A 26,719-nucleotide genomic window follows, 5' to 3' on the forward strand; every position below is an offset into this window, starting at 1 on the left:
GTATTAATGACACAACAAAACGATATTTTTCTTCTGACACAAGATACTGAAGGATTTCTAATGTGGGCCAAAGGGTAACTCCAGTAGTCTTTTGAACAGAGGGGTCTTCCTAAGGTCTAAAAGCAGTTTTGGAGATGTTTGCTTATTCATTCTCACTGTGACATATACATCCATACTTCTGATTGTATTTCTTTCTTCCTGCTCTCAGGTGTGTGTGTATTTATATGGGACGGGGGTATATATGCATATCACATAAACATTTAGGTTATTACCTTCTTTCGAGAATGGTTGGAAATTTTAAGGAAGAAATGGAAAGAATAACTGAAAGTAATTATTGCTTAGTTATCTCAAGGAAGCAAAGATTCCTTTTTCTCCCTTTCAATCTTTGCTTAGCAAATAAGGATCAACTTGCAAATAATTGAGAAGAGGTATTCCAGCGACCATACCCAATGAGGTACTAAATAATTTATCCCAGTAGAGTGATTATTACAAGGACTCTGAAGAAAAAATATTGACTATATGTATTATTTGTTTTCAGCTATTACTCATGATTCTGCAAACTGAGGTCATTCCAAACACTTATTTATCTTCATAATGCTGGTGTTAAATTTTATTGAAATTCATTAAAAATATGGAAAGGATGCCCATTTGAAAACTTCTGGATGTCAGTTATTTTTTCCAAAATTACAGACTTACATACAAACATTACTTAAATCATTCCTTACTTATGTAGATGTTTGGCTAAATTGATTTGATAGATTCTTTCTAAATTCAGTGTGGGATTAATATGAAATGCATGGACCCAGTTTGTATCTTGAAAATATCTTTCTTATGGTAAATATGATGAGGTTTTGTTGTCTTATTAGGAGAGATGAACTCTTCTTAATTATAATGCTTTAAAGATTTGAGGCCCTAATTGTGCATAAGCAGTATCATATAGAATACACTCATTATGACTGGAAAGGATATTTAATGTAGCTTAAGAGCACAGAATATAGAACCAACTGCTAGGGTTCAAATCATGGCCCTCCTACTTCTTAGCTATGTGATCTTGGACAAGTTACTTACCTTCCTATGTCCTGGTTTCCATTTCTGGTTTCAAGGTTATGAGTAGTAGATGGTAGATACGTAGTCTATTTCAAAAGGTTGCTATAAGGTAATGAGTTACTATTTATAGAACACTCGTACTAAGTCCTTTTTAAAATTTCTTTTTACTGAGGTGTAAAAACTGATTTTTACACTAGTTGGTTTTGATTATTTGTTTCTTGTTTGTATTACAGTTACAAATTATAATACTGTGGTAGAAACAAATTCAGATTCAGATGATGAAGACAAACTCCATATTGTGGAAGAAGAAAGTATTACAGATGCAGCAGATTGTGAAGGTGGTGTGCCAGAAGATGACCTGCCAACAGACCAGACAGTGTTACCGGGGAGCAGTGAAAGAGAAGGCAGTGCTAAGAGCTGCTGGGAGGATGATGGTAAGTTTAATTTTTTCATAATATTCTAGTCTCTTGATTCTTTAAAAAATATATATTAACTGTGAAAAGATAAATTTGATGAAAAGTTTGAAATGATCTGTAAACGTGTCTATTAATCAATAGAAGGTGTCCCACTTAAACAAAAAGTTTATTGTGAAACAGAATAATAGTCATTCTGATTATTTGTGCAATGCATATAAGATATTGAATTTTAGTGTTTTTTTAACCAGAATCAAGCTTTCCATATACTGTTGATATAACTGAACCTACCTTTAATTTTATATTGTGACTTTTAGAAATGAAGAATCTACTTAGAAACCTACAGATTATATTTTGCTACAGTAAAATTATAACATAACTCAACAAAAATCCCCAAAACAGTTAAATCATAGGAGTATTTTTAGTGTTTAAAAGCTTCTTTTTTTTTTTTAAAGATTTTATTTATTTATTTATTTATTTATTTATTTATTTATTTGAGAAAGAGAGAGAGAGAGAGAAACAGCATGAGAGGGGAGAGGGTCAGAGGGAGAAGCAGGCTCCCCGCCGAGTCAGGAGCCCGATGTGGGACTCCATCCCAGGACTCCGGGACCATGACCTGAACCGAAGGCAGTCGCTTAACCAACTGAGCCACCCAGGCGCCCTGTTTGAAAGCTTCTTCCTCCTCCTCCCCCTCCTCATCCTTTCCTCTTCCCTCCCTTCTCCCATAATTCATAATACTGTGAATTTTCACTCAAGTAAAATTTTTACTTTTACTAATCTCAAGCGTGGTTGAGTGGAAGGATTAGTAAAGTCTCTCTACTTACTTACATTGAATATTTAAAATTCTTCCTCATCTGTCAAATGAAGAAATTGGACTATAGTTTTTTCTTCTAGATTGAAAATTCTTCCTCTCTTCTTTTCCTAATAAAACTAATTAAATTATTTAGCCTGTCTTGCCAGGATTTAAACAACAGTGGTGTAAAAACAGAAGAATGTGAAGAAAGCAGGTATTGTGAATTAGAGGGATTGGGGATCAGGAATAGGGGCATCAGCAAAGGCAAAGAGGAGCATGCACAAGTGATCACATTCAAAGTCAGTCAAAGACGAAAGCTCCCCAGCTAGAGTTCAGATTTGGGGAAGTCGGCTAAATAAGGTATCAGAACTCAGTTTAGGCAGTCTGGGGAAATGAGTCAAGTTTGCTGGTCAGAGAATCTAGATACGAAAATGTGGAAGCTTAGATAAAATGTGGAAGCTTAGATAAAATGTGGATCTAATAATAGGCACAGTATAGCAGTAGTTAAGATTTCTATAATAGGACAAATTTATAGCTAACAAAGAACTTTCAAAATCATGTAACTGCCCCGCTCATTTTATAACATTGTTCATTGGTCCATTAAGCAAATTCTGCAGGAATGGAGTTGCAAACTTGAATAAGACTGTCTCTATATTAAAAGTGCTTATAGTTTAGTGAGTGAGAAGGATAAATAAGTCACAAATTCATTACAGTTTGATGTAGGTGTAAATTTAGAATTCTGTGGAAACATTAAGCAGGAAAATCCAAATCAGAGAGAGGAAGAAAAGTCCTAAAAGAATTTCTGAGTGAAACAGTGCGGGTCTTAAGTTATAAAGGACCAGTAGAGGTTGATTAGGTAAAGGAGAAGTAAAAGAAGGTGTTTCCAGCAGAAGAAGCAATATACATGAAGCCATAGAGGTTTGAACAAGTGGTGTTTACAGAAAATGAGATCAGAGAAGTAAACAAGGAAAAGACTATGAAGGGCACTGTGTGCTAAGTCAAGGAATTTGAACTTTTACCTTAGAAGCTGTGAGAACATCATTGATACATACTTTAGAAATAAGTCTGGTAGCAATATGGAAAATGAATTTTGGAGGGAGAGAGTGTACAGACAGGTAGCACCTTCAGTAAAGAAGCTATGAAAATGCAGGCAATGATGAGAGTTTTGGACTAAAGAAATGGCCCTTGGAATGAGAATAAAAGGGAGAGATTTAACAGGAATGTAGGAGGTAGAGTATATAAGATTTGGTTTGTTATTACATGGAAGGTAACAGAAGTAAGGACTGACAATTCACAGGCTTCTAGAAAGTAGAACCCAGAGAAATTAAATTGCTTATTTATTATCACACTTCATTAATAACAGAGCTATTAACTTGTTAAACTATAATACTGAGCTCAGAACTTTTGGGAGCAAGGATTTTCATATATATTTCCTGTCTGGGGCCAGAATTGATCCACTGGTATAGTTAATCCAAAGTGTTAATATGGAAACAAGAAGGTAATGATTTTTCTGGAAAAGGGGGAGATAGGAGAATGAGGGAAATAGGAAGAAGAAAGATGAAAAATCATTGAAGAGGTTCTGTTTCTGAAAATATGTTGGGATAAGTTATTTGAACTGTCTCACTGAAAATAACTAATGATGCTAGATTTAAAAGTAAATAAATCTTCTTGAAAGCTTTAAAAGAGCTAACTAGATAATAGACATTAATAGATAAAAATCAAAGTGAGGACAGGAGCCCATATAGGTAAGCAGAGCCCAGCATAGAAGACTCTTTGGCCTTAAGGATATTTGCCTACCCAGAGTAACGTAAGATGTGGTTTTTCAGGCCTCTGAGAAGAAACAAAGCCTGGGACCACCTAAAGCTTAATAGCAGATCCTCCCCTAGTATGAATTACATCTTAACAATGTGATGAACTATAGTGAACTAAAAGCAAACTCTCTACCATCCTTACCATCCTCAGGAGTTAGCAAACAAAATTGCCTTGGCTAGGGATTGGGGAAATGGAGGACTGTCTCTGCCAAGGAGTAACCACCAGCTGTCTTGGATTGATTTACAATTTAAATTCACATTACTATATGGCCTGATAAGTCTCAAGCCATAACTGAGTTTAAAGTAGAATTGCTGCTAATACTCAGAGGCACCAAGAAGAAGCAAATCCATATCTTTTGGAGGAACATACCTTTATCCTAGTGCTATAGAAATCTCCCAAATAACTTAGCAAGAAGAGAGCAACATGAGTGACAATTACCAGAAACAAAAGGAAGCAGAAACTCACCTGTAAAGACTTTAATTAGTAGAGTTATCAGACACAGATTATAAAATGACTGTAATTTTTCAAGAAAAATGAACAGATTTGAAATTACCTGCTCTGAGAGAATAAAATATAACCAACAGATTTTAAGAAGAACCAAATGGAACTTCTAAAAATGAAAAATTAGAATAATAGAAATTCAGATTCAAAGGATGGATTTTAATAACAAAGTAAACAGAATTGAATAAAGAGTTAAAGATTGGACTATAGGGGAAATTACACTAAATACAACTCAGAAAGACAGAGATAGAAAAATACAAAAAAACAAGATAAGAAACATGAAGAAAATGAGAAGGTTCAATATATGTCTTAATTCTAGGAGAAGAGAGAATAGGGAGGTAGCAATATTTGAAGAGATAATGGCAGAGATTTTTTCAGAATTGACGAAGGACACCAGACCACAGACTCAAGAAAACCAACAAATCTCAAGAAGTATAAATAAATCTACCCCCGCTGACATTTTTGTGAAATTGCAGAACAACCAAAACAAAAAGAAAACTCTTAAAAGTAAATCAGAAAAGTGAGATTGGGTTTGAGAGAATGGCGGTTAGACTGACAGCTGAATTTTCAGTAACCACAATGGAAGCCAGACAATAAAAAGATGCCTGCCAATACAGACTTCTGTATTTAGCAAAAATATCTCTTAAGAAAGGAGGTGAAATAAGGTGATGATTTCAGGCAAGTTTGAAAATAAAAAATTTGTTATCAGTAGACCCTTGTTACTAAAGCAAATTTTAAAGAATATATTTTAGGCATGAGGAAAGATATCCTTCATAGAGGATCTGAGATGTAAGAACAGAGAAAATTACAAATACATGGAAAAAATAGATACAATAGGTACATAGTATTTCCTATGAAAATACTTTAAAAAGTGGATGTGACTAAGTTAATTTCAGATAATATCAACTTTAAGGCTTAAAAGCATTATTATAGACAATAGGATCACTTTATAATAATGAAAGATTAAATTCCCTAATAAAATATTATTATAAATGTGTTTGTACCTAATAACAAGGCTTCAAAAATATAGAAAGAAAAATAGGCAGTCCACAAGGAGAGAAATACAAATCTAGTCATTATAGAAGATTTAACACACCTCGGTTAGTCATTGATAGAATAATCAAACAAAACCAAAGAGGATGTAGATTTGAAAATATGCCTAAGGTGTATAAGCAATGTACATAGTAATCGCAAAACATTTTTCAACTATATGGAATATTTATTGAAAGCAGTTTTTAGAGGGAAATTTTGAACCTTAAGTACATATCTTAGTAAAGGTTCTGGCTAAAAGTTAGTGGGCTAACCATCTATTTTAAGAATTTAGAAAAAGAACAGCAAACTGAAAATTTTGAAAGTAAAAACAAAAAAAAAATGTAAGATTGAAAATAAACCTACAGTACAAAAGGTCAGCATAGGCAAAACTCTGTTCTTTGAAAACTATTGACAAGATTGACCAAGAAAAAAAGAGAGAATATATAAATAGCCAAAAATCAAGAATGAAAGAGGATGGGATGCTTGGGTGGCTCAGGCGGTTTAGCGTCTGCCTTCGGCTTAAGTCATGATCCAGGATTCTGGGATCGAGCCCCACATCGAGCTCCTTGCTCAGCGGGGAGTCTGCTTCTCCCTCTGCCACTCCCCCTGCTTGTGTTCCCTCTCTCGCTGCTGCTTCTCCCTCTGCCTGTGGCTCCCCCTGATTGTGTGCTCTTTCTGTCTCTTTGACAAGTAAATAAAATCTTTAAAAAAAAAAGAATGAAAGAGGACATAACAAGATACTACAGACATTGACAAGGTAAAAGAAAGTATTGTGAACAACTGCATTCCCATAAATTTGAAAGTATGAACAAGATACTAGAAATTATTAACCAAAACTGGCTGGGGAATAATTGGAAAACATGAATGGTTCTAAAACCTCTAAAGAAATTGAAATGATGGGGGCGCCTGGGTGGCTCAGTCGTTAAGCGTCTGCCTTCGGCTCAGGTCATGACCCCAGCGTCCTGGGATCGAGCCCCGCGTCGGGCTCCCTGCTCCGCGGTAAGCCTGCTTCTCCCTCTCCCACTCCCCCTGCTTGTGTTCCCTCTCTCGCTGTGTCTCTCTCTGTCAAATAAAGAAATAAAATCTTAAAAAAAAAAAAAAAGAAATTGAAATGATGGTCAAAAATATTCCCATAAAGAGGTAGTGAAGATATGGAACAACTGAAACTCTTGTACATTGCTCATTTTAAGTGATATGTCACTCTGGAAAATAGATTGGCAGTTTATCATAAAATTAAATATAAACTATATGACCCAATAGTCCCTCTCCTGGGTATTTTTCCTAGGAAAATCAAAACTTAGGTTTACCCAAAAACTTGTACACTAACACAAAGAAGCTCTGTTCATAATTGCCAAAAACTGGAAATAACTCATTGTCCTTCAACAGGTGAAAGGATAAGGAAACTATAGTACATCCATATAGTGGTCTACTACTTAGCAGTAAAAATGAACAAACTATTAATATAAGCAACAAGTTGGATGAATCTCAGAATCATTATGCTGAGTGAAAGAAGCCAGTCTCAAAAGGTTACATATTTATGATTTCATATATATGACATTTTCAAAAAGACAAAGTATACGTTAGGTGATAAATCAGTGGCTGCCGGGGGCTGGAGCTAGGGAGAGTGTGACTCTAAAGGGATAGCATTAGGGAGTTTTGGGGGGTGATGGAACTGCTCGGTGTCCTGATTTTGGTGGTGGTTATATGAATCTGTACATGTGTTAAAATTCAAAGAACCAGGGGCGCCTGGGTGGCTCAGTCGTTAAGCGTCTGCCTTCAGCTCAGGTCATGATCCCAGGGTCCTGGGATCGAGCCCCGCATCGGGCTCCCTGCTCCGCGGGAAGCCTGCTTCTCCCTCTCCCACTCCCCCGCTTGTGTTCCCTCTCTCACTGTGTCTCTCTTTGTCAAATAAATAAAATCTTTAAAAAAAAAATTTCAAAGAACCATACACCAAAAGAAAAAACAATAAAATTTTCTGTATGATAATTTATGTATCTGTATATGTGCGTGTGTTTGTGTATACATATATCATATATATCATATATGTATATATCATGTATGTATATATTATAAAATTTATATGTTTTTTCTCTCCTACAAAGAAAACTCTAGCCCAGATGGCATTACTGGTAAGTTTTTCTAAGCACTCAAGGGACTAATAACTCCAATTTTAGACAACTCTTCCAAAGCCTAGTGTAAGAGGGAAGATGTCCCCAACTCTTTAAATGAGGCTACCATAACCTCAATACCAAAACGAAATAAGTATAAGAAAGGAAAATTACAGACTCACTCAGCTGTATACAGACAGTAATTCCAAGCAAAATATTAGTTATACAAAATATATGTATGTACATATGTGGGAGGCAAGGTCAGAATAACACTTAAACCAATTCAGAAATACCACTTTACTGGACTAAATGAGAACAATCAAATATTTATCTCAACAGACAGAAAAACATTAAGTAAAATTTAGTACATATGAATAGTATCATAAAAGCAAGAAACATAGGAATAGAGGGTACTTCCTTGTTCTAATAAAGTATGTTTCTTTAAAATCTATCACATTATACTTAATGACAAAATGTTGAAGACATTTTTTTACAGTCAAGAACAAGGTAATGATTTCTGCTCTCACCACTTTTTATCAGTCTTTTATTAGAATTACTACCCAGTGCAATAAGACAAGAAAATAAATCAACAAATATAGGGATTAGAAAGGAAACAAAAAACAAAACTTTCATTATTAACAGATGATATAACTGTATATAAAAAGGAATCCAACTAAATTATTAGAACTAATAAGGGAATTTGGCAAGTTTTTGGATACTAACTATATGAATTCAAAGTCTTCTTTATACATCAGTAAGAGCTATAAAAGAGAATAGATGTGTAAAACCACATGAAAAGATTATAAACTCTTATTAGAGGTATTAGCAAATTTCTCAATAAGTGGAGATATAAATTTGTTCATGTGTTAGAAGACTCAATTTTTTTTTAACCTAAACTCCAGACTTTATTTGGATTTCACTAGTTCGTCCGTTAACATCCTCTTTTTTCAGGATCCACTCCAGCCTCTACTGCATGGTATTTAGTTATGTCTCCTCAGTTTCAGGTGACCAGCCTTTTGCTGTTTCTCATGTCCTTGAGTTTTGAGGAGTACTGGTGAGGTGTTTGTGGTTTAGGTTTGTCTGATATTTTTCGCATGATTATATGAGAGTGTGGGATTTTGGAAAAAATAACACAGTGGTAAAGTACCCTTCTCATCAACTTCTTATCAGTGGGCCACAAGCCATCAATTTGATTTTTTTTTCCTACTAATTTCATGAACTTTATTTTTTTGTTGTTTTTTTCTCTTTTTTTAATTCAAGTGAAATTAACATACAGTGTTATATTACTTTCAGGTGTACAATATAATGATTCAACAATTCAGTCTGTTCTCAGGACATCACTGCAATATTTATTCTGGCATCTGAGGAACAGCCAGGAGGCTCATGAGCAAAGTGAAGGAGGGAGAGATTAGTAGAAATGAAGCCAGTGAATCAGTGGAATGCCAGAACATTAAAAGGTCTTAAAAGCTATTGGGAGTATTTTTTTTTTTTAAGATTTATCTATTTATTTTTAGAGAGGGAGAAAGAGCATGAGCGGGGAGAGGAGCAAAGGGAGAGGAAGAGAGAGAATCCCAAGCAGACTCCCCGCCAACCAGGAAGCCCGACGTGGGGCTCAATCCCATGACCCTGAGATCATGACCTGAGCCAAAATTAAGAGTTGGACACTTAACCAACTGAGCCACCCAGGCATCCTGGGAATACTTTTATTGAAATGTGGAGACATTAGAAGAATTTGAATAGAGTAATAGTATAATTTGATTTTTATTTTGGAAGTATGACTCTGGCTGCTCTTTTGAGAATAAACTATAGAAGGCAAGAGTAGGGGCCGGAAGACCAATAAGGAGGTTATTACCATAATCTAAGGTGGCAGTTTGAATTAGGAAGGTAGCAATAAAGATAGTGAGAAGGCATCAAATTCCGGTTATATTTTGAAAGTAGGAGTCAGTAGGACTTATTGATGGACTTGGTCAGGATTGCAGAAGAAAAAGGAGCTTAAGATGATTCCATGGTTTCCTCCATTTGATGGTTATGTTTGGAGGGGATCTAATTATGAGACATTTATTACTCTTAATCTTGTTGGAACCAGTCCCTGTATCTGTTTTTCACTCTGATTCTGTCATTTGTCATGTCCATGTCCTTCTTGTCATCCAGAAACGTGGTGAGTCAGGCCAAGAACAGACCTAGTGGTATGGCACTAGCTTTCTTCTATTGTCATCATTCTATAAATCACTTTTTGAATACATTTATTCAATTATTTTTACCCCATCCATATTTTCAAAAATAAATATCATATGAGATCATGTCTCCTAGTAATACTGTCAGAAATGGATATGAGACCAGTTTATATGACTTTTTTTCAGTGAACCCATCCTGGATGCTTATGATCAATGTGGTTTTTTTAAAACACACACAGACACACAACCTTTATAATCTATTCTAGAAAACGTTTGTAGGATATAAATCAAATATTTCTGACCTGTAGTTTACAAAAGGAAATGAGAGATAGAAGGTGCAAATTGAATGACATATGTTCATCTCTCCTAATCTTCACTGTTCCTCAAAGATCATAACCAGGTCAGTGATTTATTTTCAAGTGCTTTTATATTTTCTGAAGGTATTTTATATGAGCCAGGAGACCCAAGTGCTTCTGTATAATGACCTGTCTATCCTGAGTGTTCATTCCCTTTGGGTTCCTGAACTTACACTTTCTGGAAGAGAAAATCAAAATTAATTCTTGTAGTTCCTGGTTGCCCATAGGATTTGAGTCTAAATTCTTTAGCATGACAGCTACGCATTGTCTTTCCAACCTTGATTTTGCACCACTCCCTTTGTACATATTCATTTCTTTAAACCTTTGTATATCCTATTCCATCTTCCTAGCATTTCCTTCTCTTCCTTTTCTATCACCTCCTCTGTAAACCATTGCCTAACCTCCATAGACATAGTAAATTAACTTTCCACAATTGTTCATAGCTTTTACACATTGTATTGTGATTGACAGTGTGATCGACTGATCACTCTGTGTCACTAAAAAAATTATTGAGGGCAAGGACTGTATCTTATTGATCTCTATCTTTTACCACTAATCTTTAATCCATATTATATGCCTAAAAATACTCCTACAAATGAGTGAATGAATTAAGATGCTTTCCTTTTTTTATTTTAATCTTCATTAATTATACCATCAATTTCAAAACAATGGCTTTCCCCAGCATTTTGAGAGCTTCATGTTTTTTACATTTTTTATCTTCCTGGCACTATTTAGGCCTTACATTGTCTTAACTCATATATTTATCCTTGGCTATATGATATTCTTTCTGTTCTTTGTAAATACAGTTTTAAAATCTGAGCTACTTGGAAATTCCATCTGTGTGTCACTTTTCTTTCTTAAGAAACATTTTTATATAAAGTATGAATAGAGATTAAGGAGTTTTTGTGGCCCTACATAAGGCATCCAGGAAGAAGTAAAATAAGATAATCACATAATTCTTTATCAATTGTTTTTTAAAAAAACTGTAGAGACTTCCTCTTCTAGAAAGATGGAGTAGATACACTTTTCTCTATTCCTCCTATTAAGTACAGCCAAAATCTCAACATTATATATAAAACAAACAGAAGAGTCTAAAAGGTAGATAGAAGGAGACAGACAGACTTAGGGACCTGAGGAACCAAGGAACAATACTGCAGTGAGTTCCCTGGGTTTTCTTTTAGCTTATGTACCCTCTTATACATTTCTCATAGATCAGACTGGGTGCTAGAGAAGCCAACCCACAAAAACCTTAACACTTGCCAGTAATGGGACAATGCCTTCTTTCACACAGGAGTCCTGCTAAAATAGAAGATTTAAATAAGATTTAGTGTCTCTATGTAATAACTTAAATGTCCAAGTTTCATTCAAAAATCACTTGTCATACCCAGAACCAGAAAAACTTCCACTTAATTAGAAAAGACAGTCAACAAACACCAACAGTGAGGTGATAAAGATGTTAGAATTACCTGACATGGATCCTCATGGATTGCAGCCATAATAAATAATCTTTCAGCAAGCAATTAAGAACATGCTTCAGCTAAAACAGTATGATCTCAGAAAGAAGAAAAGAATGAAAATGAGAGCAGAAATAAATGAAATAGACACTGAAAAGACAGTAGAAAAGATCAATGAAACTAAGAGCTGGTTCCTTAAAAAGATTAATAAAATCAACAAGCCATTAGCTAGACTCACCAAGAAGAAAAGAGAGAGAGCTCAAATAAAATCAGAAAGGAAAAGAGAAGTTACAACTAACACCAAAGAAAACAAAGGATCATAAGAGAATACCATGAACAATTAAATACAGCAAACTGGACAACCTAGAAGAAATGAATAGCATACAGTCTTCCAAGACTGAATCATAAAGAAATAGAAAAATCTAAATAGATTAATTACTAGCAAAAAGATTGAATTAATCAAAAAACCCCAACACACAAAAGTCCAGGACCAGATGGCTTCACTGGTGAATTCTACCAAACATTCAAAAAAAAGTTAATATCTGCCTTTCTCAAACTCTTCCAAAAAATTGAAGAAAAGGGAATGCTTCCAAATTTATTTTACAAAGCCAGCATTACCCTTAAACCAAAACCAGCACAAGGATGCAACAAAAAAAGGAAAATTACAGGCCAGTATCCCTGATAAACATAGGTACAGAAATCCTCAACAAAATATTAGCAGACCAAATTCAACAATACATTAGAATTATATACCATGATCAACTGGAATTTATTTAAGGAGAGCAAGGATGGTTCAACATCTACAAATCAAAGTGATACACCACATTAACAAAATGAAGAATAAAAATTAAATGATCATCACAGTAATGCAGAAAAAGAATTGAAAAAATTCAACATCCATTTATAATAAAAACTCTCAACAAAGTGGATATAGACAGAGCATACTTCAACATGATGAAGGCCATATATAATGAGCCCACAGTTAACATCATACTCAATGGCGAAAAGCTTTTCCCTTAAGATCAGGAATAAGACAAGGATGCCCATTCTCACCACTTATATTCAACATAGTATTGGAAGTCGTAGCCAGAGCAACTAGGCAGGAAAAAGAAATAAAAGGCATCCAAATTGGAAAGGAAGAAGTAAAACTGTCACTATTTGCAAATTACATGATTTGTATATATAGAAAACCCTAAAGACTCCACCAAAAAAAAAAAAAAACCTTTTAGAACTAATAAACTCAGTAAAGTTTCACAGTACAAAAATAAATATACAAAAATATGTTGCCTTTTTATACACTAACAATGAACTATTACAGAAATTAAGAAAGTAGTCCCCTTTACAACTGCATCAAAAGAATAAAATACCTAGGAATAAATTTAAGGAGGTGAAAGACTTATACACTGAAAGCTATAAGACACTAATGAAAAAAACTGAAGAAGGCACTAATAAGTTGGAAGCTATTTTGTGCTCATGAATTGGAAGAATTAATATTGTTAAAATATCCATATTACCTAAAGCAATATACACATTCAGTGCAATCCCTATCAAAATTCCAATGGCATTTTTCACAGAAACAGAACAAACAATCCCTAAAGGTTTATGAAACCACAAAAAATCCCAGATAGTCAAAGGAATCCTGAAAAAGAAGAACAAATCTAGAGGCACCATGCTCCCTGATTTGAAATTATACTACAAAGCTATAGGAATCAAAACAATATGATGTTGGTGTGAAAAACAGACATGTAGATCAGTGGAACAGAAGAGAGAGCCCAGAAATAAACTCACAGATATATGCTCAATTAATTTACAAGAAAGGAGACAAGATTATACAATGAGGAAAGAGCAGTCTCTTCAATAAAGTATGTGGGGAAAACTTGACAACCACATGCAAAATAATGAAACTGGACCACTATCTTACATCACACACAAAAATTAACTCAAAATGGATTGAAGACTTGATCTAAGACCAGAAACCATAAAACTACTAGAAGAAAACATAGGTGGTAAGCTCCTTGACATTAGTCTCATTGATATGTATTTGGATCTGATTCTAGAAACAATGACAACAAAAGCAAAAAATTAAAAAAAAAAAACAAATGGGATTATATCAAACTAAAAAGTTTCTGCACAGTGAAGGAAACCATTGACAAAAAGGCAAGCTGCAGAATGGGAGAAGATATTTGCAAATCATATATTCAATAAGGGTTTAATATCCAAAGTATATAAAGAACTCAAGCAACTCAATAGCAAGAACAACAAAAAAGCAGTCCAATTAAAAATGCACAGAGGATCTCAAGAGTCATTTTTCCAAAGATGGGCCAACAGGCACATGAAAAGATGCTCAGCAGTACTAATCATCATGGAAATACAAATCAAAACCACAATAAGATATCACTTTATACACCTGTCAAAATGGCTGTTATCAAAAAGATAAAAATCAATAACAAGTGTTGGTGGGGATGTGAAAAAAAGGGAGCCGTCATGCATTTTTGGTGAGAATGTAAGTTGGTACAGCCACTATGGAAAACAGCATGGAGGTTCCTCAGAAACTTAAAAATAGAACTGCCATACAGTCCAGCAATTCAATTTCTGGATATTTATCTGAAAAAAAGGAAAACACTAACTTGAAAAGATATATGCACCCATATGTTCACTGCAGCATTATTTATATAATAGCAAAGATATTGAGACAACCTAAATGTCCATTGATAGATAAATGGATAAGGATGATATGTGTGGCATATCTATATACAATAGAATACTACTCAGCTATAAAAAAGGATGAAATCTTGCCATTTGTGACAACATAGATGGACCTACAGAGTATTACACTAAGTGAAATAAGTCAGACCAAGAAAGACAAACACCATATGATTTCACTTATATCTGGAATCTAAAAAAAAACAAAACAAATGAAAAAAGAAAACTCCAGATATAAGAAAAGTTTGGTGGTTGCCAGAGGGGAGTGTGGTGGGGGGTCAAAATTGGTGAAAGAGATGAAGAGATACAGACTTCCAGTTATAATGTAAGTAAGTCATAGGGATGTAATGTACAACATGGGGACTATAGTTAATAATGTATTGCAATTTTGAAAGTTCCTAAGAAAGTAAATCTAAAAAGTTCTTATCAAAAGAAAAAAGTTGTAAATTTGTATGGTGACACATGGTAGACTTATCATGGTGATCATTTCTGAATGTATACAAATGTCAAATCATTATGTTGTGCACCTAAACTTAATACAATGTCGTGTCACTATACTTCAAAAAAAAAAAAAGGATGGAGAGAAAGATACAGTCTCTTTGTTGAAACAGAAAATATAAAGAAGCACCAAATAGATAATTTAGAACTGAAAAATACAGTAAATAAAATTTTAGCACTCAGTATACAGACTCAGTAGCAGCATGGAAGGACAGTTGAAACAATCAATGAAGATGGAGATAGAACAATAGAATTTAATTTACCCAATCTGAACAAAAGAAAGAAAATAGGCTGGAAAAACAGAGCAGAGTTTGAGCAGCCTGTTTAGATCTAATGTTTATGTCCTCAGAATTCCAGGAGAAAAGAATGAGGATGGGCTGAAAAAGTATTCAAAGAATTAATAGCTGAAATTTCCCAAAATTAGGCAAATGACATAAACCTGTATCCCAAACAAATCCCAAAGAAATCAATGCCAAGACACATCATAGTCAAATTCCTAAAAACTAAAGACAAAGAAAAAAATCTTGAAAGCAAAGAGAGAAAAGGGATATCTTTATCTATATGGGAAAAATGATTTGAATGAAAGTAATTTCTCACAAGAAACTGTGGAGACCAGGCAGAAATGGGACACTTCAAATGCTAAAAGAAAAAAATTGTCAACCCTGATTTCTGTATCCAGAGAAAATATCCTTTAAGAATGGAGAAGAGATCAGGACATTTTTAAATGAAGGAACACTAAGAATTTGTCCCCAGCAAATCTACCCTAGGTGAATGGTTAAGAGAAACTGTCTAAATAAAAAGGGAATGGTAAAAGAAGGAATCTTGGAATATCAAGAAGGAAGAAAGAACACAGGAAAGAGTAAAAATGTGGGTATATACAATAATTTCCTTCTAGGGTTTTCTTAATTATATATGATGATGAAGCAAAAAATATAAGTATAGGTAAATAAAATTAATGAAACATGTAGTGAACATTAATACTTACTATGATTTGTATAATAATTACAATTTGTTTTGTATACAACCTACCTAAAGATTTATATATAACCAACTTTTATGGTAAAGTTGATACCCAAGTCATAGGATATTTAGAATTACACATTAATTCCCACCTTAACCTAACTATTTTCATTTGAGTCATTATTATTCAACATGCATTATTTTAAAGAGAATATTCTCAGACACTAAAAACTACTTAAAATTCCCATAAAGAAAAAAAATCCTCCAGTTGAGATACATTTCTTTGTAAATAAACTACATTTCTAAATCTGTCTAAGCACTACTTTAGGTTTTACCTCACCTAATTTAAAAAAATGAAAGGTTTATGTGTGTCATACCATGTTCAAAACAGTCTTGCCTGACCAAATAGAACAAATCAGTAAACACAAAACTGTGTTCCTTTCATAAACTATTTTGACCAAAGTAAGAAATTATTATCAGCCACCAAAAATCACAAATCAAGATAATTCTGGCATTCTATCAGTTAAAAAGTATCCATTCCCATTGTGAGAGTTTAAAATGTCTTTGTGAAAATGTGCACAACAGATCTGCAACACTGCCCAGCGATGCAAGGCAACCAAGACTTCTTGCATTAATTTAAATTCACAAATATCAAGGTTAGTAACTCTTAATAATTCATTTAGTTGGTTACCATTAAGTCATGCATTTAAATGAAAGTTTCTGTAGTGGGGCTTCAGATACGAACAGAGTACTTCTACCTTTGAATTGTTCTATGGCTCCTCAAGATGATCCCTGTGGCTGAATTTGAAAAGTTAGTCTATCAGATTGTACGTGGTTGACCAAACCAACCTGCTCCTGAGGCAGAAAAAGAAAACTTGAGTTACGGAGAAAGGAGCTTGCTCTGAAGGGCAGTCAGCCTGCTTGATAGAGCTCCAGTGTTTTCACAGTTACCTTCAGATTCTTTTCTTTCATGACCCCTGTCTGCACTGCTCTTCTTGTGTTCTTTCTTGAGCATCCCATTCATAAACTACTATCCAGTGTGAAAAGCAAACAAAAACAAGGGGAAAAGTGTAGGGTGATCATATCACTACTAAAACTTCAAGAAGACAGCAGTATGTAAAATTTCCTGCTATTGAAAAAGAGATTAGCAGTGTTTTTGCTTCCAAAATAGAGTAGCTGCAACTTAGGCTTTTAGAAGATAAATTGCTGAGTGAAGTGTTTCCTTTCTGGTTCCTTGAGGGTGACCAAGAAATTGTGAAGCAAAGCCCCTTTACTGTCAGTTAATAGAAGCCACACCATTTATGCCAGTGAGTTACTTTAAAACTTTTAAGAAAAGCGAGAAGCAATAGAGAAGAAAGTGGTCCATGCTAGAGACCAGCATATGGAACTGATAGTCACAGATCTGTAGCATAGTGTAAATCAACAATCCAAAGTATATTTGAAAATATAATGTGCCATTGAAATGTTAATTATGTAATAAGTACCTTTAAAAAGCTATTCTTAGCTGTGAATAAAATCTCAAGTTAGATCAAGTTCTTAGAAGGAATATAGAGAAGAAGCAATATTTTTATTGTAGATATTAAGTAAACTAGGACATGTTCACTTTCAAAAATAAATAAAAGTAGGTTAATTAAGTCCTGTTGTGTGTAGGGAGGATAGTATAACTTGGCAGTTCTCCAACATATCTATACGCATCTTATAAGAGCTTCTTGTGGTTCAACCCAAAACTCTTATGCTTCTGTCAGTTAAACGTTTTTAAATATATGCTCTTACTTTTGAGACACCTGTTTTTATAGGCCTCTCATAATTTTAGTTTTAGAAAGTAATCTAATAACTAACTAGTAACTAATCTGATAATATAAAATATTGTTTAGTATGTTTGTTATTCCTTATTTTTTTAATTGATGAGCTGAAAAAATGATCCCAATAGTGACTTAAACATTTTTCTGACTTGAAGTTTTTAAAACTCTATAGAAATTTGCATGCTTACAAAAATGCCAAGGAAATGAAAACTTCTTTACAATAAAAATATTTAATATTCTGATGTTATCCATAGCAAAAAGGCTTTCTTAGGCACAGGTTATAACAAAATACTATAGTAATCTTATGCAAAGAATACATCAATCACTATATAACTCAGCATTGAATCATATTATACTTCTCCCTCAAGGGTCAGTTTAACCTACTCTTTGGAACCTTTTTCAACCAAAGTAGTGTGTAATGTAGAAAAAGCTCAGCACATGGTTTCTAGTCTTCATTTATACCACTATGTCTCTTGAGTTCCACTTCTGCATCTATAAAATGAAAAGACTGGCCCACATGACCACAGAGGTATGCTCTGGCTGTACTTATAAGAGAATCCAATTTCATTTGCACTAAATATACACCTCTAATACTTAATTACCTCTAAATATCTAAATATTAAGAGATGACACTAATGAAGGAATTTGGGCTTTTCCCACAATCCTGAACCTCAGTTGTATACTCTCTTCTCTTTAAAATCCTGGTCAAACAAATTTGCTACCTAGATCACAATATGTACAGTTCTTTTTGTCATTACCCTTATAGTATATATTCAAAATGTTGTTTTCCAAAGTTACTTAGGTTATTTCTTGTCTTTCCCACCCCCTTCAATGTGTTATACACCTCATTTATAATATAGTTACGTTCATTTGTCATTGCTTGTATTTCATTGTCCATTCTCCCTGTCTGCTGAGTGACTTAAATTATTTTTGTGTGAATGGAAAACATTTTCATGGTTATATATGTAAGCTATACAAAAAGGTATGCTCAGAGATGTGTCATCCCCCCATGCCTACTACCCCATCCCCATTTTCCCTCTAGTAAATAAATTTGTTTCTTAAAAGCTATGGTTTATTCTGAAACTACTTTATGTATATACTGGAACTGAACAAATAAGTGGATGTATTGAGGATAATGAGACCAAAATTTCTCAGTATCAGGGAAAGAAGTTACAAACAAGGAAAAGTGAGAAGTCTAGAATAAATCCTATGGCTTTCTATTGGAATCAGAGGTATCAATATGAACTCATGGTTCTTAATATATATAAAGATACATAGATACAAAAATATAGATGGGCTTTTTGCAGGTATTAGTATACATACATATATTTCCTAGCTCTGTTTGCTAAGAATGCATGGAAACAATGATACCCAGTAGCAGTTAGCATACCTAGTGCCCAGATCTGGGACTCAAGTACCATTCTCCAATAAAAGGTACCAAGTTTCTTTGCATAAATGGCTGATTCTAGAACTGAGGTAAGGAAAATATAAGCTAAACCCAGAACAACAAGAAAGTGTTTTTTAAAAAGTCATTCTGTGAAAAGGGCCCAAGAGCCAACATGAGGAGAGCTCCCATTGGCCAAATCTGGAATAATTTTAGCAGCAAAATAAATAATGATAGTACTGCATTATAATCAGTAGAATAAAGTAAATATCCATACATCCATACTGATATAAATAATAAATGGGAGAGAAGGAAGAGTTCTTTCTTATAGTAGAATTTCAGTTATAAATTAAGAAGTAATTAGGGAAGTGGAAAATCGCTGTTAGGCAAACACCACGGTAATAATTGATGCAGGCACCTGGGTGGCTCCGTTGGTTAAGTATCCGACTCTTGGTTTTGGCTCCAGTCATGATCTCATGGGTCCTGAAATCAAGCTCAGCAGGCAGTCTGCTTGAAGATTCTATCCCTCTGCCCTCCCCCCCCCTCCCCGCTCAGGTGTACTCACTCTCTCTTTCTCCCTCCAATAAATAAATAAATTGTTAAAAAAAAAGAACCATCAATGAATGCTAAAATTAGTGGGTGAAAGTATATGAAGAAAAAGGATATTTGCATAATATCAAAGTATTTCCTCACCAGATAGTTATTAATATTAAAGACATAGTAATTAGTATAAAGAAACCTGACAGACACCTTCTTAACTAGGTGATCAAGGTTAATGTCCCAGTAATAAAATATAGTGACATTATATGCCACTGGTGAGATATATTAACAAAGGCATAGCACTTCAGTGGTATTCTTGCTGACAACGTATTTCCTCATCCAATCATTAGAAAACATCAGGGAAATCAAATTGAGGGGCACCCTACAAAACCAGTGATCGGTGTTCAATAGTGTTAAGGTCATAAGAAAAAGCAAAGACTAAAGCAACTTCTCAGAGACATGATTGGATTGTGAAATTTTGGAGGAGGCTATGGAGACTTGACAACTAAAGGCACTGTGGGTCCAGAATTAGTTTCTGAACCAGAAAAGGAAAAGGCCTTAGTGGGAAAACTTGCATAAGTCAAATAAGGTCTGTATGTTAGTTAATATAATATATTAACATTAATATAATGGTTTCCATAATAATAGTACTGTGATTATGTAAGATGTTCTCATTAAGGGAAGCTGGTTGAAGGGTATACTGGAAGTCTGTGCTAGTTTTACAACTTTTCTGTAAGTCTAAAACTATTTCAAATTAAAAAGATTTAAAAATCCTAATCAGAAAGAAGCAAAACCCCTTTCCTTCATTCTTTTTTCTCAAGATTGCTTTGGCTAAATAGGGCCTTTTAAGATTGTTTTTTCCTGTTTCTGTAAAAAAAAAAAAATGCCATTGCAATGTTGGTAGGGAATTCATTGAATCTAGAGATGGCTCTGGGTAGTATGGACATTTTAACAATATTAATTCTTCCAATTCATGAACACAGAATAGCTTTCCATTTATTTGTATCATATTCAATTTCTTTTATCAATGTCTTACAGTTTTCAGTGTATAGATCTTTCACCTTTTTGGTTAAATTTACTCCTAAGCATTTTAATTTTTTTTTTTGATGCTCTTATATGTGAGATTGTTTTATTTCTCTTTCAGATAGTTCATTGTTGGTATATAGAATTGCAGCTGATTTTTGTATGTTGATTTTTTATGCTGCATAAGTCTTTGATTTCTCACTTTAGTGTTTTGTAGTTTCAAAAACAGATTATATGCATGATTTGTTAGATTTATACCTATGTATTTCTTTTTTAAAGGGAGAAACTATTGGAATGTTTTGTTTTTAATTTAGTTTCCATTTGTTCATTTCTATTAATATAGCAAGCAATATGATTGATTTTCGTGTGTCGACCTTGTATCCTGTGGACTTGATAATTCCAGGAATTTTTTGTAGATTCTTTGGGATTTCTATGTAGACAATCTTCTCAAATAGGGACAGTTTTATTTCTTTCTTTCTAATCTGTATACTTTTTATTCCTCTTTATGGACATAAAATATCAGGAGTGGAAAGAGTAGACATTTTCCTTTTTCCCAGTCTTAAAGGGAAAGTATTCAGTCTTTTATAAGTGTAATGTTAACATAAGGTTTGTTGTAGATGCCTTTTACCAAATTGAGTAAGTTTCTGTTCCTAGTTTGCTGACAGTTTTCATCATGAATAGATGTTGAGTTTTTTCAAATGGTTTTTCTGTGTCAGTTGATAGGATCATGTGGTTTTGCTTCTTTAGTCTGTTAATACAATAAATGTAGTAATGGATTTTCAAATATTGGACCAGTGTTGGATTCCCTGGAAAGCCCCACTCACTCATTTTCCTTTTACATATTGCTCAATTAGATGTGGTAATATTTTGTTGAAAATTTTTAAGTCCATTTTCATTAAGGATATTGGTCTATAGTTTCCTTTCTTTTTTATACTATTTTTATATGGTTTTGGTATCAGGAAAATTCTAGCCTAATAAAATGAATTAGAAAGTGTTCCTTTTTTATTTTCTTGAAAAGATTATTTAAAATTAGTGCTCTTCTCTAAATGTCTGATAAAATTTGCAAGGGAAACCATCTGGGTCTGGAGTTTTGTTTGGGGGGAAGATCTTAAACTACAAATTCAATTTTTAAAACAGTTATAGGAATATTCAAGTTAGCTTTTTTATCTTGGATGAGTTTTAATAATTTCTAATTTTTGAGGAATTGGTCCATTTCAGTTTTCAAATTTGTGTGTGTAGAGATGTTCACCTTACAGGACTGTATTAAGGAAAATAGCTAACAATTACATAGCACTTACTATGTGCCAGGTATAGTACTAAGCACATACTAAATTTAATTTAATCCTCACAGCTACCCTAAGAGGTACTATTATTAGCCTCCAAATTTATATTATATAAAATAATTATAAACTGCCTCCCAAATTTCTTAATGAGCATACAAAATTTTTCATTTTAAGTGTAAGTTGAAAATAATCTAATTTCTAGCATATTACATATACTTACATTTTAACATTCTTATATATGAGCTCCATAGCAATTTAACACCTATCATTCAATTTAAAAAAAAAAGAATAAACTCTTCAAGAGTCAAAAATGTTACATCATAATGTTTATTCCTTGAACTCAGAATATTCCCTTATTACCCTTTTACTATCTCCTAGCTCTGTAGTGATATTCCCTTTTCATTCCTGATGTTGGTGGTTTGTGACTTCCCTCTATTTGTTTGTCAGTCTTACTAATGGTTTGTTAATTTTATTGGTCTTTTCAAAGAACTAGTGTTCTTTTTCATTGTTTTTCTTTCCTTTTTTTGTCTTTAATTTTATTGATTTCTACTCTTTATTCCTTCCCTCTGCTTGCTTTGGACTTACTTTGTTCCTTTTTCTGTTTTTTTTTAACACAGAAGTTTAGAATTTTAATTTGAGAACTTTTGTGTAACATAAGCATTTAATACTGTAAATTTCCCTTTAAACACTGCTTTATGTACATCCCAAAAATATTGATGTGTTTTTTCATTTTTCTCTTTGACCCATGGATTCTTTAGAAATATGTTAATTCCCAAAGTGTTTGGAGATTTTCTTATCGTTCTGCTATTGATATCTAGTTTAAATTTATTATGATCAGAGAACAAACTGATGATTTCATTTCTTTTAAGTTTAAGTTTTATTATATGATCTTGGATATAGTGTGTCTTCATTAGTGCTCTATGTGTATTTGAAAAGAATGTGTAGTCTGCTCTTGTTGGGTGTTCTACGAATGTTAATTGGATGGAGGAGTTGTTAGTGTTGCTTAGTTCATTTATATCCTTGCTGATTTTCTAACTTGTTCTGCTTGTTCTTTCAATTAATGTGAGAAGAGTATTGAAGTCTCCAGTTATACACATGGATTTTTCTCTACTTTCTGTTCTCTTGGTCACATATTTTGAAGCTGTGTTGTTAGGTGCATACTCTTTTAGATTGTTATGTCCTCTTGGTAAATTGTCCCTCTTATTATGTAATGTTTCTCTAGATTTCTGGTAATATTCTTAGCTCCGGAGTCTACTTTGTCTGATGTAAAATTGTCACTCTAGATTTCTTTTCCAAATTTTTACTTTTAACCTATCTATATTATGCTTCAAATAATTTTATTTGTAGGGTGCTATAAATGGGGCTTAGGTTTTTGTTTGTTTTTTTTTAATCTGTTCTAACAATCTCTATCCCTTACATTGGCTCATTTAGATCATTTACATATAATCTAAGTTTTGATGTTTGGATTTAGGTTTACCATTGTATTATTTGCTTTCTATTTGTTCCCTCTGGTTTTTTTTTAAATTTCTTCTGTTTCTCCTTTCTTGCCTTCTTTTGAATCATTTGAATATTTTTTAATATTCAATTTTCATTTGTTTATTTCATTTTTTACTATATCTTCTTGTATTGATTTTTTAGTAGTTGCTCTGTAGATGAGAATGTACATACTTCTCATAGTCTACTTAGAATAAGTATTTCACCACTCAAAGTAAAATATGGAAACTTTACCCCTATTTGGTTCCATTACCCTCCCTCCTTTATGTTATAGCTGTCATGTAGACTGCATCATTTCTTGTGTCCTCTTTCAGTCCTGACATTTCAAAATTTCCTCTAATATCATTTCCCTTTCTTTCTGAAGATCTTCCTTTAGCAGTATATCAGGTTTGCTGGTAGTGTACTCTGTTCACTTTCCTTCATCTGAGAGTATCTTTATTTTACCTTTGTTTTCAGAGTATATTTTCACTGGATATAGAATTCGGGGCTGAAAGGTTTTTTTCTTTTAGCACTTTAAAAATGTTCCATTTCCTTATGAAATCCCTAATTTCTAATGATAAAATCTGCCTTCTTTTAAGTCATTGGTCCCTTATAGTTGTGTATGATTTTCTCTGTCTCTTTTCAGAATTTATTTTAACTTTAGTTATCAGGGTTTGATTGATGGTCTAAGCCCAGATTTGGGGGGCTTTGTCCTGTTTGAGATTCAGTTAACTTCTTTAATCTCTTGGTTTGTGTTTTTTATTAAATCTGGAAAGGTTTAGATACTATTTTTTCGGTACTGTTTTCTCTCCTTCTGGAACTCTAACTGAATGTTAGATATTTTATTATTGTTCCACACATCTCTGAGACTGCTTATTTTTTTAAATGTTTTCACTTTATTGTCCAAATTGGATAATTTCCATTTACCTACCATCAACTTCACTGATCTTTCTTCTTTGATCTCCATTTTGCTATTGCATCCGTCCAGTGATTTTTTTCCAAAAAAAAATTGTTATGGTAGTTTTAATTCTAAATTTCCTTTGGGTTCCTATCTATATCCTCTTTTTGCTGATAAGAATTAGCCTAGACTTTCTATCTTTCCATTCTTTTCAAGTATTCATCCTTAGCTCTTAGCTGCTTAAAGTCTTTGTCTGATAGTTTCAACATCTCTGTGTTCTCAGTGTTGCCATCTTTTGATCATCTTTTCCTATATAGAAGTTGAGATTTTCCTGGTTCTTCATATGCTAAGTAATTTTGGATTGTATCCTGGACATTTTGAATATTATCTTATGAGACTCTTGGTCTTATTTAAATCTTGTGGAGCATTTTGATATTTTTGGTTTAGCAAGCAACTTATCCAGTTGTATTAGGCTCTACATCCTAAATAACTTTCTGTGGATTATGGTTCCAATATCAGTTCAGTTTTCAAAGCTTTTACAATGCTTTTTGGATTTGTGCCCTACAGTGGCCATTCTGGGACATGATTAATGGTCTTATCCTTACTTCAGTTCTCAAAGCCTGTAGTCAGATCCATACATGGGAAGTTTGGATGTGAACCCAGGAGTTCACAAGCAACTTTATACTGTTGCTTTCCTGCATTGTCCCTTTCCATGATCTCCCTAGTACTTTCAGTTCCCTGGGACTTCCCTTGTCCATTCTCTATCCCAAAATCCAGGACTTCCTTTGTCATACTTTGCCAGATACTTCCCACAACTATGCCTGCAGGAAGAAGAGCTACAAGAAGATGGTGAGGAAGAACTTGATGAAAGTTTGTACCATCCTCTTGGGGCCACTGCTCCTCTGAGTGGATAAGAAGGTTCCCCTTTCTTGGCATTTTAGGTACCTATACATTCTTGCTGTCACTATGATCTCAGCCACTACCTTGGGATGATCTAGGGATTGGGACACAAGAGAATCAAGGGGAAAAAAATGATTTCTCCCTTCTTTGAGCCCTTTCCTATTCTGTGAGCCCAAGCTACAGGGCCTTCCTAGAGTTTTTCTGTGCCATGCCCCAGTGCCCACTTCCAAATCTAGGCTGCCTTGAATCCAGGCCAGGGGGTAGGAGAAATTACTTCCTCAGTGATTCAGTGGTACTTTGAATTCTTGTCTTGTCTTCTTCCCCAGTCTTCCTGCTATGATTTATCTTGTAGAGTCTTTAACTCCTTCATGAATTCTCCCCAGGTTTTTTTAGCTGCATTCAGTGGAACACACAGGGTAGTTTGTGTTTATTTCATCTTAACCAAACCTGACCTCAGTTATATATTTTTTTACCTTTGTTTAAGTTAACAGGTGTTCATGGAGATTGTGAATTGCATTTACTGTGACTCTGATGGACAGTTATACCAAAAATATATGCACATATGTAGAAATTAGAGGATACAAGAGAGAAAAATGAAGCCTTCTGGAAATACTCTGAGAAAGTACACAGTAAAAAAAATCATTTCTAATTAAAGTTTGAACACTTTATGTTTGAATTCAGGAATCTATTGGCATTTACTTCTGAGCAGGGTGGGGAAGACTTACAGAATGAGAGAAATGTGAACTGATCTTTCAAGAATAGGATTAGTAAGTTTTTCAGATGGAATGGATAACAGCACTCTAGACAGAGGGGTCAGCTTGAGAAAAGGCAGGTATAAATGTTCATGGCATGTGTGCATGCATGTTACAGAGGAAGAGACGAAAGCAGGAAAGGAAAATCTGGTTCAGTTACCCACTTCTTGCACCTTATTAGAAATTGCTATAAAATCTTCCCTCAAACGCATTTGAAATGGTTAGAAACACACTGGTATGAATTCGAAATGAAAGTTTTAGAATTTTGAACTTGTGCTTAATAACCAGTCCTGTACTTCGAACTGTTCTCTCCTGCCATTGACATTAAGCCTTGGATTTTTGGTTAACATGAATGGCTAAAATTAACAAGTCAGGAAACAACAGATGTTGGCAGGGATGCAGAGAAAGGGGAACCCTCCTACACTGTTGGTGGGAATGCAAGCTGGTGCAGCCACTCTGGAAAACAGTTTGGAGGTTCCTCAAAAAGTTGAAAATAGAACTACCATATGATCCAGCAATTGCACTACTGAGTATTTACCCCAAAGATACAAATGTAATGATCCGAAGGAGTACATGCACCCCGATGTTTATAGCAGCAATGTCCACAATAGCCAAACTATGGAAAGAGCCAAGATGTCCATCAACAGATGAATGGATAAAGAAGATGTGGTATATATATACAATGGAATATTATGCAGCCATCAAAAGGAATGAAATCTTGCCATTTGCAACAACATGGATGGAACTGGAAGATATTATGCTGAGTGAAATAAGTCAATCAGAGAAAGACATGTATCATATGATCTCACTGAT

General features: G+C 33.9%; 1 protein-coding gene across 1 annotated transcript in view; it reads left to right on the forward strand.

Moving 5' to 3' along the window:
- ZEB1 (zinc finger E-box binding homeobox 1) overlaps positions 1-26,719 on the forward strand; it is a 162,826-nt gene that overhangs the window by 112,085 nt on the left and 24,022 nt on the right. Inside the window, exon 2 of the mRNA XM_081820832.1 lies at positions 1,281-1,481. Coding sequence (XP_081676958.1) covers positions 1,281-1,481 — 201 coding nt within the window. The remainder of the gene's footprint in view (positions 1-1,280; positions 1,482-26,719) is intronic.

This window comes from Leptonychotes weddellii, chromosome 5 (assembly GCF_054177405.1).
Source record: "Leptonychotes weddellii isolate Sample4059 chromosome 5, ASM5417740v2, whole genome shotgun sequence".
In the NCBI taxonomy this organism is placed as follows: domain Eukaryota; kingdom Metazoa; phylum Chordata; class Mammalia; order Carnivora; family Phocidae; genus Leptonychotes; species Leptonychotes weddellii.